Source organism: Lithohypha guttulata (genome assembly GCF_036872675.1).
Source record: "Lithohypha guttulata strain CCFEE 5908 chromosome Unknown scaffold_3, whole genome shotgun sequence".
NCBI lineage: Eukaryota > Fungi > Ascomycota > Eurotiomycetes > Chaetothyriales > Trichomeriaceae > Lithohypha > Lithohypha guttulata.
The window spans coordinates 2,929,455-2,944,284 of NW_027042752.1; the positions used below are offsets into that span (position 1 = coordinate 2,929,455).

Consider the following 14,830-nt stretch of genomic DNA (forward strand, 5'->3'; position numbering starts at 1 on the left):
ACCCTCTCACCACACATTTCGCGAAATCTTCGGATTCTCACTATTATCCCACCCAGCCTCATTCTGCCCCTTCATCTCCTCCCCAGACTGCTGCATACTCTGCTGTATCGCCATATTCAACTGCTGCTCCTCCCACGAATCATGCGATTCATGCACGGGTCGGCTCGGACCAGGACCCTGCTGCATCACTGATCCGATGTTCGCAAAGTTTTGTTGCTGCTGTTGTTGTTCTTGTGATCGAATTGAATCAGGTGGCATGTACGACATCTGAGATTGTTGGCCGGTGAATTCGTGGTGGGAGGATTGTGGGGTGTCTGTGCCGAGGGGTCGAATTGCGATGTTTTCGTCGTTGATGTCTTCCAGGGGAGGGAGGCTGGAGGTTATTGCGCCGTCTATTTCGTTCCAGGTCGTGGTCGTTGGTGGTTGTGATGGTGGTGGAGTTACGGGATCGCGCTTCACTGTTTCCACGATGCTTTGCTCGCCTTGTTTGAGAGATATGCGGTCGCTGCGGGCCCAGACTAGGAAGTATGGATTTGCGGGACTGCCTGAGGTGGAGTGATTGGGGTTGTTCGGGTCGTCCTGGGGATTGCCGAATATTTCATTGAGGTTAGTGACTTGCGTGACGTATGAGTCGTTGTATTTCCGCCAGATTTCGTTGACATGATCGTAGATATAGACCCAGTAGTGGCCACCTAGGGGTGTACCACGATGGAAGAATGCTGCGTGCAACTTGTATTCGTGTTTGCGAAAGGCAGCGTCTGTAAAGGAATCTTTGATTTGTTTTTCGAGGATGGTGATCCGCTGCTTGAGATTAGTACGCTCTTCGCGGACTCTTTGCGCCAGGTCTGTCATTTTCGTGATAGTACTGGCGTCGACAGTAAGGTCATTCATCTTCTCCAGCGCGTTGACTTCGGCCAAATGCTGCATGACGGTCACAGCTGTATTGAGCGCTACGTCGACAGGTGCTCTACCTCTTGGTTCAAGCTTGTCAATTCTAGCTTTGCACGCCCTGAGCTCCTTCTTGTACTGCCAAGCTTGCTGCCTTCGCTCCAACAGAGTGTCGCCCTCTGGAACATCCAAGTAACGATCCATGTATAGAGTGCTCGGAATGTCCACGTGGTAGTCCAATTTTTGCTGAATTGGTTTGCCATTCTCGTACACACCAATTACTCTTCCAAGATGTTGACAGAGAATGGGTGGTAAGGAGTTGATAGTCGTGTAGAACTCGGTACTGCCAAGCTGTTCAGGATCAAAGCTATTGTCCATGGCTGCGTACAAGTCTTTAGGCTGGTTATAGATTGGGATCATCTGATATTGAAACGGTAGTGGTGCCTGGATTGTACCTCCACCATGCAACTTGTGCTTTTGTTCTTCTCCATAGAAAGTATCATGTATTCCGTCTCGCTGATCGCCACGAGGTGTTGTGCCCTGGGGGCGAATAGCACAAGAAAGCTGAACTATCGCGTGGCTAAGAACTTCAGATACGTCTTGCTGGCGTGCATACCATTCAAGTGTCGCCTTTTGCGGCTCAGACTCAGGTACATTCTTCTTTGGTTGAGGTCGAGGAGGGATCGGAGGAGGACCTTCAGGCGGTTTGTACTTTGGTATGTTCTGGTTCGAATGCTCGATGTTGCCTTCTTGAGATGAAGCAACGAGCTCTTGGGGCTTTGTGATATCTTGAGTTGAGGCAGGGTGGGTTGCTTGCGGTTGTAGGCTTTCGTTGATAACAACTTGCTTTTCGGCAGAAGCAAGTGGCACATTCTCAACTGCTAATTCAGTAGTGTCTCCGTTAGTAAGTTTGTCTCCTTCAGTAGTGGCACTTGATTTGGGTGATCCGTCTTGTGAAATCAGTGTGCTGTCGCTTGCGTTATCTGTATCTATTTCGGTCTGCCGTGGGTGTGTCTCGAGCTCCAAATTGCTATCCTCTGCAGCTGAAGGTTTTAGTTCTAGAAGCGGTCCTTCGGCAGATATATCCATGGCTTCAGGAGATTGCAAAGGCTGACTTATGTCAGCATCGAGGTTTACCTGTGGCACAGGTCCAAAGACTGGTCGGTCGTCTATCATGCCTAGCGTTGGTCTTCTTTGGCTCTGCAGTGTCGACCTCCGACGAGCTTCCTTCTCTTCCTTCGAAGCATGACTGCGCTCCAAGGTCAACGTCGCCAGTTCCTGTGTTGGCTGGACCGCAGAAGTAGGAGAGGATATCATTTGACGAAAGAGCTCAGCAAGTGATACCACGACTAGTCTAGTTAGTATGATCAGTACAACATCTTCGAAGCACTTACAGCTCTGCGAGTCCTTGATCTCCTTCACATCGACCTTGCGATTGCCTACCCTCTTGGTCTTAACGTTCTGCAGGTCGTCTTTGAAATCGTCGAAATTGAGTACGATGTCTCGAACGGCGGATATTGTGAACAGGACTTGAAGCAAACTATTCAGGTAGCAAGTATTGCCAATATTGCTGAGACCCACAGGCTCGCTGAGTAGGGGTTTCGATGGTGAAGACTGATCTGCGCTAGGCATTCCCAGCTTGGATTTCAGAAAAGCACTATCTTTTTCCTTTGCGATTGTTTCGATGGCCTGGCGTAGCCGCCCGTGGTTGGCTGTGTCGTCTTCCATCCGGAAGTTGTAAACAGTGAACAAAGTGTCGTCCTCGAGGGTTCGGTCCTCGACTCCAAGCAACGAGAACGCTTCCCCTATGTCCATGCTGCCTTGCTGGACATCACCCTGAAAGCCAGCTGCGATAAAAGACCTGAGAGCGTCGCTGTTGCGATGGTCCGCGATGAAGCGTAAAGCTTTCTCAGCCATATCCCTTGTAGAAGCGTTGTCATTGATCTTAGTCGTGAACATAGACGTCACGAAACTATCATCTGTGTTTGTATCGACGTCAAGGTATCTGAGTGCGTCTTCGTAGGTTGTGATCATATTGCGGGCGAAGTCAACCAAAACCTGGCTTTTGCGATAATCCCCAATTATGGCTAGAGCTTCACGCATCTCTTGTTCTTGTGCAGGTGCATCAGATAGGCGGGATTGGAAAGTCCCGAGAATAATGCTATCACCGTCATTTGCGCTTGGGGACAGACCCAGTGAGCGGTAAGCGTCAGCGATTGTTTGTTGACCATATCGACCCACAGAACGTTCGATCGCTACCTGCGCGGTCAACTTCTCACTTTGTCGCTGTCGTTGAATATCCTCGAGCGCTGTCATCAGCACTGCTATCTGCTGTGGATCTTCATCTTCGAACATGCTTTGCCGTCGATAAGCCCAGATTATCAGGTCGTCACTAGCGTTTTCTGGTATGCCTAGCACGGTGAATGGTCTAGCAAGTTATTACTATGTAGCACAGCACTAAGAAGAGTTGAACGCACCTTGCTCTGTGAAGGGGATGTGTTTGGGTTGTTCGCGATGATGGAATCTGCTCGTCTGGAGGACGTCGTCAGTGAAAGGTTCCATACCAGGAACAAACAAATAACAAACAATTCTGACAACCCAGGACACGCGACAGTTGACGCATAGCTGGCTCTGGTACTGTTGTATCTTGGGACCCGGCTTTCTCCTCGTCTAGTCCGTTTGCAATTAAGACATCAAGCTCAACTTCGACATTATCCAGAAACACGTTGTGTGCCTGTCGCAGAGGAAGCGAATCAGTGGCAGAAGGCTGAGGTACCACCCATGATTCCCCAGGCTTTGATTCATTAGCTTGAGCAGTCTTGTGTTCTAGCAGATACAACTCACCTTGAATTGGAAACCAAGCCTCTCGAGCACATCGTGGCATGCTTGACCTTCAGGACCGAAGCGGACTACGAAGCGTTTGTTGTCCAAACTTATGGCAGTGGACGCTTGCCTGACCCAAGAATTTCTGAAGTAAGCACGCAAGTCGACCAGGACATCCAGAGGAGTGGGCCATTTCATGCCCTCAGTGTGGCCCTGTTTAGACTGAAAGGCTGCAGCTGTTCGTTTGCGCAAGAGCTCTTTATCTAACAGGATGTGCAAGTCTTCGTCTGAGAAGACTGGAGGGCTCAATTGCACAGTGACTATAGCAGAACATTTCTTGGAAGAACATTCATACACGTATATTTGGTCTGTAGTATGTGCACTACTCTTCAGCAGCTCTCTACGAGCATCGTCCTGCCGCCACGTCGATCTGACCAGATGATGGAGAGGATCATGCCACGTGGGGCAAGGCTCGTCCTGCCATGCTGCAGTGTAGTCGGCAGTGAGGAGTAGATGCAGGCGACATCGTCGACATATTGCTGCAGCCTGCCAGATTGAGACTGAGCTTGGTCTTTCGTCGATTGCTGGCGGAGCAGATTGTCGCTTCTTCAACCAGAATTCATGGACGCAGGTCTCTTCAGGCAGCAGATGCCCAATATATGGTGCTTCGGAGAAGTTACGTGGGCCATCTTCTAGCAGATTGTAGCCAGGATTAAAATCGAGTCTGGGATCGAAGAGGATGAGGTCTTCAAGCAACGATGGAGCACTTCGGCCTGCCTGGTGCGTCAGTAACGATGTACTTTTCCAACAGAAGGTGCCAACTACCTGGTCCCTTCAGCGGCGCGATGAAGTTGCGAATATTGGCTTGAGAGCTAGCCATGCAAAAGGCGTGAAGAGGAGACAGAAGGCTGTGGTGATGGAAGAACTGAACTACTGATAGAAAGCATGCGCAAGCTGATTACTATCGGGCAAAACGATGTGCTACATGAGTGCTTTCAATCGCGAGGACGTGTTCCGTTAGTTCCAGTAATATGTGTAGCAGCTCAAGATGTACATTTGATGAATTACGCAGTCTTGCTAGGCACGAAGCCGGGTGCATGAAAAGCGAGCCCAATGCAAGGTTGGCTTGGGACTGGATGAGACAACTTCAGTGCATGCCAACACGTTTGGTGGGCTTGTTCACGGTGTGTCAAGATGAATCTAGAGTTGAATGTCTGTGGTATAGTACCAGAACATGTCTGTATCATTGATGCTCACCATTAATGAATTGTGCCGGAGTTGATGCTTCAGCTTCATAGACATGACGCTGGAGTGCAGATTGGTGCATGCGTTGCCAAGATTAGCCTGCGCTTGCCCTATCTTCTCCGGTGGGTCCAAGGAGCTGGACTGCACCTCTATATCGATTGTTGGTCGCGGATTGATACTCCTACTAACTGAAACTGCACAACACGACCTTGTCGACCCACAACTTCCCTAGGTAGAGCACACCACGACGCCTGCGCAGACAGTAGCCGATGGTACAACCGTAATCCAAGCTCATCGACCTTGAAACAGGGAAAGGAAAACAAGAATGGACGTTCAATTGCCAGAAGTAGGAACGGTAGAGGAGACATATCACCCGAAAGATGCCATAGGAGCCGCTCTTAAGGCCAGTGTGGCTCTAGGAGGAGCAGGTCTCTTTATCGCAGCCGTGCAGAACAGTATAGCAAAAGAGAATGTGGGATCATTTGGTGTTTTCTCCAGGTTCGGTGGTACTACAGCTCTCTTCGGTACGCTTCACTCGCCTAGCCAAATATTGGAATTGCGCTGACGACTCGCTAGCCGGTATGGGAGCGGCATATGCCTTTACGAGCAGTGCGGCAAGCAATCTTCGAGGTACAAACGACCACTGGAACCAGGCGTGGGGAGGATTTGCTGGAGGAGCTGTGGCAGGTCTGAGAAGTGCGCGATCTTGCTCTTCAAATACGACTAGCAGATGCTGACGATGTTTCACAGGAAGAACGTTTCCAGCCTTTCTCGGTAATGGACTGGCACTGGCTGTTGTGCTCAGTGTCGCTACCTATTCCAATGCTGCCATGTTTGGCATAAAGGACATGCATCCTGATGAAGGACGATGGCCGACCAAAGAAGAATTGAGGAAACGATTCCGACGTCCAGCAAACGAGACAATCAACGAGTTAGGAGAGGGCAGAGGTACGTCTTTACACTTCAAGAAGGGTTTTCACTGATCGGTGGCAGGCATATATGGACCTGGTTATGAGGAGCGTCGAAAGCAACGCTTAAAGGACAACCATGGAGTGGAAGCTCCAGATCCATTCTGGAAGACCCGAGCACCAGCAGAGCCTATGAACCACTACTAACCTATATCGACCACTGTAATAGACGCAATAAGCTGTTTGAGCCAGCATTACTGCACACTCAGGTCAAGCACAACCCATGCAAAGACAGTACTTCTAAGGGTTCGCAATTTGCACACGGGTGTTTTCAGAGCGAACCTACATGGCCGATTTTCCATAACTTGAATGCGCCCGATCATTTTGCGAGTGTACGCCTACATAAATTTATACCACTACTCCCGTGACACACGCCGATCGGGTTCCATGCTATAGAGGTTTAGCAAGACACCATTATGTAGATATCGGAATGAAATCCTTTGAGTTCGTGACAAGCTTTCTGAGTCAGCGTGCCTCTACTGTAATATGCCAGTGGTCGGTCGTCGCATAACCAGAGCTAGAGACAGCACGTGCTCTGCTCGGTCGTGAAGGATTAGCACATGTTAGATACAAAAGCAGGCTGCTCGCGGACGATATAGCGTAGCTCGGTCAATTGTGAGTATTGCGGTACTCCAGGGAATACTCTATGCATCCCTACCAACTCAATCCATGACAGCAGAATCTTACCCAATACCGCCTGCGAATAATTTCAAGCGACAATTGCTGCGAGAAAACCTCATCTATGTGCTCGTTACCATTTTATTTTGTAGCAGAGGCAGCTCACCTCGCAATAAAGGTATACTATGAAGGAAACATAATCAAATGGATGTGCATGAAATAGCCACTAATGTGCCTATGTTGGCGCCGACAAGCATGATGCTGCACTCTGTCTGAGAGTCTAGCCGTTTTGGCATTGCCTAGCAGAAAGTCAAGACGTCTGTGTGGCTTCTGCTTGCGACGACTGGCTCGAAAGTGGCACGGACAATAGATGCCAGCAAGCTTTCGTCGTCGCACACCGCAGCACAAGCTCAGTCGACACAGTGGCGCTGTGGACCTCCACCACGAACTAGCAGTAGAGCTTTGATGGCCGCCCAAACTATACAGCACTAGGCTGATGTCATGAACGGCATGGCAATCTCATTTTGAATGGTTTCGTTTCCTGAAGTTGGCATCTACCCCAAGTCTATCAGTCGCGCGTAGTTATCGACGTTGCACGAGGTGACGAATTCATAACACTCTCTTCTTGACCCTGTTCGAATTACGCCTGCTTCTGCCAGTATCGTTCCGCTCGTATTCCTCCTAGAGCAACCCACAGCATGCAGAACTACTGAAGCAGCGATATTGGCTCAACTGTTGTCTAGCCGCGTTGTCCGAACTTCGCTGGGGTCAGCACGATGTCGCGACCAGTAACTCCAACCACAGGAGCTCCTGCCCAAACGTTGAGTCGGTCAAACTCACAACGCCTTGGTCATGCAGGCTCTCGACCAGTATCATTTGTAGGCAGAGACGACACTGGAATCGAAGCTCATGACCAATATTCGGCCGCGCCGAGGGATGCATCGCTCCTATCGCAGTCCGCAGGAGCACACGATGACCACTACCTGGGCAGCGATGGTGGTGCTGGTGTTCACAGAAGTGCTTCACAGCTATCACAGTCCGCCACTGCAATACCCTCTCGAGGCAATACTCTGAAGAAGAAAGCTTCTCTGAGAAGAACTGGCAGCCTCAACAGATCGGGCAGTAAAAAGAGTAGCTATGCTGGTTCAGTACGCTCAATGCGACTGGGCGAGAAGGAGAAGTACGAGCCTGATCCGGAGCACAATAGTGCTTTCTTCTGCCCTGTTCCCATTACTGGAAGCCCTACAGATCTTCTGGCGGACAGGTTTCAAGGTATGTGCAAGCTACATACAGTGTATTTGGTGCCATAACTAAACCATCATAGCTTGGAGAAAGGTCCTGAAGGATATCATTGCCTACTTTCGTGACGTCCAGAAATCCTACGAAACAAGGTCAAAAACTCTACACTCGGCTTCCAACACCATCAGTAATCTTGTGGCTCCTCCAAATTTCTTGCAGAGCGGTGGTATAGCAGACGCGACACAAATACTACAGGAGTTTCACAAGCAGTCCCTCAGCGAATCGAACAAGTCAAGAGAACTAGAGAACGAAGTGATCCAGCAACTCACTGGCCTACGTAGCGATCTACAGCAGAAGATCAAAGAGATCAAGAGTTTGTCTGGAGATTTCAAGAACTCCGTGTCCAAAGAGCAGGACGGAACGAGGAAAGCAATTCGAGCTTTGCAGGAATCCGTCGGCCACGTTGACCACGATGCTGCATCAACGGCAGGCAGAGGTGATCCTTTCCTTGTCAAGCTGTCCGTTGACCGCCAAGTTGGACGGCAAATCGAAGAGGAGAATTATCTTCACAGGGTGAGTGATATCTTTTTGGGCTGTGCTTGACTTTGCTAACCATGACAGGCATATCTTAACCTCGAAGCTTCAGGTAGAGAATTGGAGTCGATAGTCGTTGGCGAGATTCAGAAAGCCTACAATGTGCTTGCCGGAATCATGAAGAGGGAAGCTGACCACTCATACGAAACGGTCGAGAAGCTGCGAGAAGGTCCAATAGCTATGGCTAAGGATCATGAATGGGATGCATTCGTCACAAACAACGATCGCATGGTCGATCCTCGACTACCACTACGACAACTTGAACAAATTACATATCCTGGCAAGGATCATCCAGCTGCGATTGAAGTGCGGAGCGGTATGCTTGAAAGGAAGAGCAAATATCTCAAGAGCTATACTCCAGGCTGGTATGTCCCCTCAAAGCTATTCAGATGTCTTAATACTAATGACCAGCAGGTATGTCCTCTCTCCTACACATCTCCATGAATTCAAGTCTGCGGATCGTATCAGCTTTCAATCACCCATCATGTCTCTGTACCTGCCAGAGCAAAAGCTGGGTACTCATTCCGAGCCTGGATCAAATTCGCACAAGTTCATGCTCAAAGGACGCCAGACCGGCACAATGCACAGAGGTCACAGCTGGATCTTTCGAGCAGAAACTCATGATACCATGGTGGCCTGGTTCGGCGACATCAAAGAATTGACTGAGAAGCGCGGCGAAGAACGTAACGAGTTTGTACGCCGTACTCATGCACGAACGCTCTCTTCGAGTAGCAACAAGGCTCCCAGCATAGGCAGTGGTAGCGGTATGGAAGACGACGAAGCCGACAGAGCTCCTTTCTCTGCAGAAGAATCCATCCGTGGTCCATCTGTTGCTCCGGATGCCGCGAGCGGTGTTGGCGTCGTTGCACCACGAGGCGACATGATGGACGACCAGCGTTCTGAGCCCGGCTGGCGGCCGCAACGACCAACTCCAGGTGGGCGCTTTCCTTCCGATCTCAATGTTCAGCGAGGCTTACAGGCCTCAGTTTCGCCTTCTAGTGGAGACTCTCTGGATGAAACTGATCGAGAAGCCATTGCCAGTGCAGGTGCCTTGCCAGGAAGTGGAATTCCCTTCGTTAGCAGCACTAACACACAACCACACACGGATCTTCAACAACCCCACACGACCCATCCGCAGCCTCACTCAAGCCATCATCCACGCGGGTTACAGTCGTCGGGAAATGAAAAGGCGGGAGCTGCCGCAAGTGCCATCCACAACTCTGACACCGCTGGTATTTCCAACTATACAGCTGGAGATCATCATCGTGTTGCACCAACTTCGACTGGTGCTATTCCAGTCGAAACGGCCAGCACGTACGGCGAGTGGATGGCACCAATTGCTGCTGGTGTTGGTGGTACAGGTCTCGGCGCTGCTGGGGCTACTGCTTATGATCAGCATAGACGTAATCGAGCAGAGCATGACAACGATCAGCAAGGCTATAGTCAGCCAGAGCGAGTTGACGATAATCACAGATCTGCCCAAGCTGAACATGTCGATGACCAGCAAATTGCTATTCCAACTTACGGACATTCTTCAGCACCTATTATGGATGTCACTGCGGCCCCCATAGACGCACCTAGGGGTCCACGAGCCGGCTCGGAAAATGGTCAGGATATGGCTGCCAATTCTCCTGCCTCCACCTATGCTGCTCCGGTGCAGGCTCGTGAAGTGCCACAGAAAGACGGTATCTATGCACGTGATTCGACTATGGACAGTGCTCCTTCTGCTGCTTACCCTGCTCCTGCACATACATCAGACGGTGCACAGGATAACACTTTCACACAGAGCACGACCACCACTAGCGCTCCACTTTCAATCTATGCTGTTCCTCTGAGCTCGGGCAGAGACTCACAAGCTGAACCAAGCTATCTGCGAGACACAGCCACAGACAACGCTTCGCGCTCAGCGTACAATACTTCCAGCACACAAGATGCAACCTCTGGCAGTAACCGTTTCTCTGCATATACAGCCTCTACGGTTCCAACAACCACAAGCGCCTCAAGTGGTGTCGGTGTCGATGCACCAGCACCATCTCAGACGTTAGCTGCTGCGGGAATACAGCCATATCCACAGACCACTCAGTCCGAGATCGCGCCCATCTCGACCTCCGATCTTGATACGTACCGTGACGCTGACGCTGCGGGTCACAAGCGACCTCAAATGCCGCACAGTGCCAAGAGCGTGCAAACGATTAGCGATCTGCACGTGCCTGGCGAATTTCCCAAGAACGAGTATTGAGCTAATCTATACATGATGGGCTTATGAAGCTTGAGGGAGGTTACAGGTACCGATAGGAAGAGTGTACCAGCACTGCAACAACATGCTTGGGATGTGGCACATGCAATGTGGCGTAGAGATACCCGGAATAACGTTGAATGATGGAATATACGTATAGCATGAATTGTGGTTCAGGTAGTGTTTCCAGCTTTCGATTCGTCGTGTATACCAGTTACAGTAACGCGGTGGCTTAATGAACAAATTCTCTGTATTCGCCCTACATCTACTCAGTGACACTGACTGGTTTCTGAGTAGTACTACCTCGACTGGCACGACTACATATCAAGGAAGTGTCCTGGCTCTCTGATGCAAGTTCCAACATGTTACGGAAGTAAACTGGCCAGAAGTTTTGAACCAAGTCCTCATTACTGCAGACTTTATGCAAGATTTTGTTCTTGTCGTTGGTTAAATAAATTTGACACTTTCTAGAAAAGTTACCTAATTTGCAACCGGAACTGCGACGATAAGAAGACACGGAGCTTCTACCGTACCACACACCGAAAGCATGTATGAATGTATAGGTATATATTTCTGGTCGGAATCGATACTGGGCCTGGGATTCATCTATCATGCAGTATCATAGGTGAGAGAAGGGCAAGGGACAGACAGAGAGCATTGCGTGAAGACTATCCACAATATTGATATTGCAGTACAGCCTGCTAGAGCTTGGACGAGAGGAAGACATGGGTCATAAAGGATGTTTAGCGAAGTCATGTGTGAGGAACTGGCATTAGGCATAGTGGTCTTCACAGAATCTCTGCAAAGCGGGGGAAAAAAGACAGAAACGACATGACCTTCAGGAATCACGACCGATTTTTTTGTGACTGCTTTACGGATGAAAGCGATATGTTCGCAAGCTGCTGATAAACAAATTGTTGTACACTGATACTTCGTCAAACAGCTTTGCCACCCCTGCGAGGCTTCTTCTTGCTACCTACAGGTGGTCTTGGTGGAAGACCCGTGGATGCTGCAGCAGCAGCAGCACCCTTAATGTTCATGCTGGTATTTGAGCCTTTTCGTGTTGGTAGTTGTATCGGGTTTCCAGGAGCTGGTTTTGGTGGTAGGTTGGACGGTCCTCGATCAGAATTTAGAGGCTGGTTTGGTCGTCGTGGCGGCGGAGACGGTCTGTATCGTTGGCTGGGTCTGTACGAGTCAAAGCTGGATGGTGGAGAGGGTGAGCGACGGCCACCCAGATGGAAACCAAATCGTGGCGGTGAACGTGAACGCGATCTTGATCGAGGCCTGCCGAATGAGTCAGTGGCGTAGTAAGCATTCCTTGGTGGTCTGTATGTGTCTGATGATGCCGCAAAGCGATCATACCTATCCTCTATTTCACGGTAGTGACTGGATCCACCAACTTGGTGACGACCCATAGACGTCACCGGCGGTGGTCGACCTCGATTATCGTTGCGATTGGGTGTATGACTGAAAAACTCAATGTCGTCCCTGTCGGTGTCTTCTCGTCGGCCTAAATCTGCATTGTGTCGGTTTGCTCTTCCTCGAATTTTGAGACCTTCGGGCCTCATGCCCTTGTTTTGAGCATCTCTCACAAGCTTATCCGTGCTTTTCTGAATGCTGAGATTTATGATCTTGTCGGGATCTATGCCTCTCAGTGACCACCGCAAAGCAGTCTTCGAGCCTAGCTTCGGACAATCTCCAACTAGGTGTGATTTGCTTGCACAAGAGCAGCAAGATATCCAAAGCTCAAGCTTTTCAGCGCCGGCAAGTTGTGATTCGGGATAGTGTCTTAGGACGCAGTCAGATTCGGTGTGACCTGGTAGTGAACATATATCGCATGGGATTGTCGTGTTTCTCATGCCGTTGCAGTGATCATGACCACGTTCTCTGCATGTAGAACATCGTTTGATAATGGGACAGAGGACAGACATGTGCTCAGCAAACACGCCACAATGAGAGCAGGTCTTTTCCGGACAACTTTCGTCAATGTGCCCCTCAGCTTGACAATGCAAACATCTCACGGGTCTGCTCAAGTCGATCTCGTCCCTCTGGAGATGCCAAAATGCGTACTTGATTTGGTCTTGTAGCTGATCAGGATTGAGATCCTTGAGACAAATCTGAGGCATACCAGGAGTAAGATCAATAACGAAGGAGGGTTCATCTTCCTTCTCCTCGGACTGGGCAGGCTTGTGGGCGGTGTTTGATTCTGCAGTATTGTTTGTATTTGAAGTGCTCCTCTTCTCCACATACTCACCCTCCTCTTCCGATGTATTGTCAATATTTACAGATCGAGCGTGTCGTTGACCTTCGTCGCTCTCTCCATCTTCTGTCTCGTCGTCTGAAATAACAATTGGCTCTTCCCCACTACCATCGACATTCAGAATCATGCCGCCGTCGTCGTCTGTAGTGTCTAAATCGTGTACACCGGGATGGGAGGCATCGAGTGGGCTAGAGTCGTCCTCACTATCTTCAGGAGTTCCAGGATGGGAAGCACTGCGCTGAATTCTTCTGGCAGCGACGAAACCAGACTGTAACCGATTTCTACCGTACCTGCTTTCTGCCATGTTCGGTCGACCCTGTGCGAAATCCGTACCCTGCAGAGAAGAAAAAGGAACGAAGTCACGAAGGCTCTCAGCACCTACCGTGGAAGCACTTGCCCTGCTGGACTTCGAATTACTTCTGTGACGCTTGCCAGGACGCTGCGAATCGCCCGAGTTCTTTATGGTTGCAGCAGTTCGCTTTCGGCCAACAGCAGAAGTGCGGGAATCAGTTTCAACACTTTGTGTATGCTGAGAGGAAGACCGTGGCATAACCAGAGCGAGAAGGGCACCAGGACCGTGTTCGCAGAATAGCGCAAGCAAAGTACAGGCAAAGTACAGAACGAAAAGACACTCACACAAAACCTCAAGTAACGTGATAGTGGCTAATTAGGTACATATGCACGAGCAGTGAAGTCATCCGGAGTTCGGGGATTTAGTGCTTTTTTTAGGCTAGAAAGTGGCTGCAAGGCCCCTACATACGTATAGCGACTCCTCAAACTATGGTTCAAACTCGGCTGGTGGTATAGAACAGATGTATTGTAGGAAGAAGACACATCTCACCTCATTACGACAAGACCTTCGCTTGTGCTTATCCATCAGTGTCCATTTATTCGTTTGCTGTCGAATAGTTGTAAGCTTTTTGTGAAGACCAAGAGAGAGCCAGACCTGGAAGTTGTTTGTCCAGCGCAGCCGACGACAACCGCTGTCCTGCATATCACGTATTAGTAGGACCAACCGCCTCAAAACAATACCCAAAGCGTCTTGCTGACGTTCCCGAGAACAGTCGCAGATACAATCACTACCTTGTATATCTACGCCTCACCCGACCTGATGACCTCCCATACCACTCTGCATCGAACCATTTCCTTCACCCCCGATGCCAAACTTGCTCCGCCAGAGAACTCGAGTATGAGCTCAACAACCAAGACAGGCAGAAGGCGGAGATCCAGCAGTATAATATACCAGGAGCCCCCAGAGACGGTCGAACAGATCAGCGACCAGGCCGTTAACCCGAACCTCAATTCGCAATGGGTCAATGCAAAAGGTGGGCAATATAATTCCAGTTTCTTGTATAGAAGTAGAATGCTAATTCTGGCAGGCGCCTGGACGATTCACCCTGTCATAATAATCGGTCTCAAGATCTTCTTTGATATCATCCCAGGTGTCACTCAGGAGATCTCCTGGACCCTCACCAACATCACATATATGACAGGCTCGTATCTGATGTTTCACTGGGTCAGAGGTGTACCATTCGAGTTCAACGCTGGAGCCTATGATCACCTAAACATGTGGGAGCAAATCGACAACGGGGACCAGTACACGCCGGCGAAGAAGTTTCTACTGACGGTACCTATTGTGCTGTTCCTGTTGAGTACTCATTATACACACTACGACCTCACCTACTTCATCATCAACTTTTTAGCGCTGATGGCTGTTGTGATACCAAAATTACCATTGGTGAATAAGCTCCTCCTCCTCCTTCGGAATAAGCAGCGCTGACAATTACAGGCACATAGAATGAGATTTGCACCCTTTTCCGGAGCACCACCAGACGATTAAATCTTTCAACGTCGTATCATATACTGAGACAAATACAAACTTTCGTTCTTGTCAACTTCATTGATTCTTGTTCAGTCAGTCCATGTCTTCAATGGTCGTTGTGCGGGAGCTGTTGTGGT

The 14,830-nt window shown here is 49.7% G+C and overlaps 5 protein-coding genes across 5 annotated transcripts; 3 read left to right on the forward strand and 2 right to left on the reverse strand.

Moving 5' to 3' along the window:
* Window positions 1–6: 6 nt before the first annotated feature.
* Window positions 7–4,591, reverse strand: UBP2_1 (ubiquitin-specific protease ubp2; the record flags this gene model as incomplete). Its single annotated transcript, XM_064899203.1, has 6 exons — window positions 7–2,237; window positions 2,283–3,316; window positions 3,366–3,420; window positions 3,475–3,682; window positions 3,733–4,484; window positions 4,537–4,591. 6 exons carry the CDS (start codon window positions 4,589–4,591, stop codon window positions 7–9), a joined length of 4,335 nt encoding a protein of 1,444 aa, XP_064755160.1.
* A 1,195-nt stretch (window positions 4,592–5,786) lies between these two features.
* On the forward strand, window positions 5,787–6,071 carry LTR64_004860 (uncharacterized protein; the record flags this gene model as incomplete). The annotated part of the gene is made up of 2 exons (XM_064899204.1): window positions 5,787–5,904; window positions 5,950–6,071. 2 exons carry the CDS (start codon window positions 5,787–5,789, stop codon window positions 6,069–6,071), a joined length of 240 nt encoding a protein of 79 aa, XP_064755161.1.
* A 1,247-nt stretch (window positions 6,072–7,318) lies between these two features.
* On the forward strand, window positions 7,319–10,614 carry SLM2 (phosphatidylinositol 4,5-bisphosphate-binding protein; the record flags this gene model as incomplete). Its single annotated transcript, XM_064899205.1, has 4 exons — window positions 7,319–7,814; window positions 7,867–8,354; window positions 8,403–8,740; window positions 8,790–10,614. 4 exons carry the CDS (start codon window positions 7,319–7,321, stop codon window positions 10,612–10,614), a joined length of 3,147 nt encoding a protein of 1,048 aa, XP_064755162.1.
* Window positions 10,615–12,466: 1,852 nt separating this feature from the next.
* On the reverse strand, window positions 12,467–13,175 carry LTR64_004862 (uncharacterized protein; the record flags this gene model as incomplete). The annotated part of the gene is made up of 3 exons (XM_064899206.1): window positions 12,467–12,610; window positions 12,633–12,817; window positions 12,866–13,175. The coding sequence occupies 3 exons, from the start codon at window positions 13,173–13,175 to the stop codon at window positions 12,467–12,469; spliced, it is 639 nt and encodes a 212-aa protein (XP_064755163.1).
* Window positions 13,176–13,982: 807 nt separating this feature from the next.
* On the forward strand, window positions 13,983–14,711 carry ORM1 (sphingolipid homeostasis protein orm1; the record flags this gene model as incomplete). Its single annotated transcript, XM_064899207.1, has 3 exons — window positions 13,983–14,196; window positions 14,251–14,609; window positions 14,661–14,711. 3 exons carry the CDS (start codon window positions 13,983–13,985, stop codon window positions 14,709–14,711), a joined length of 624 nt encoding a protein of 207 aa, XP_064755164.1.
* Between the last annotated feature and the right edge of the window lie 119 nt (window positions 14,712–14,830).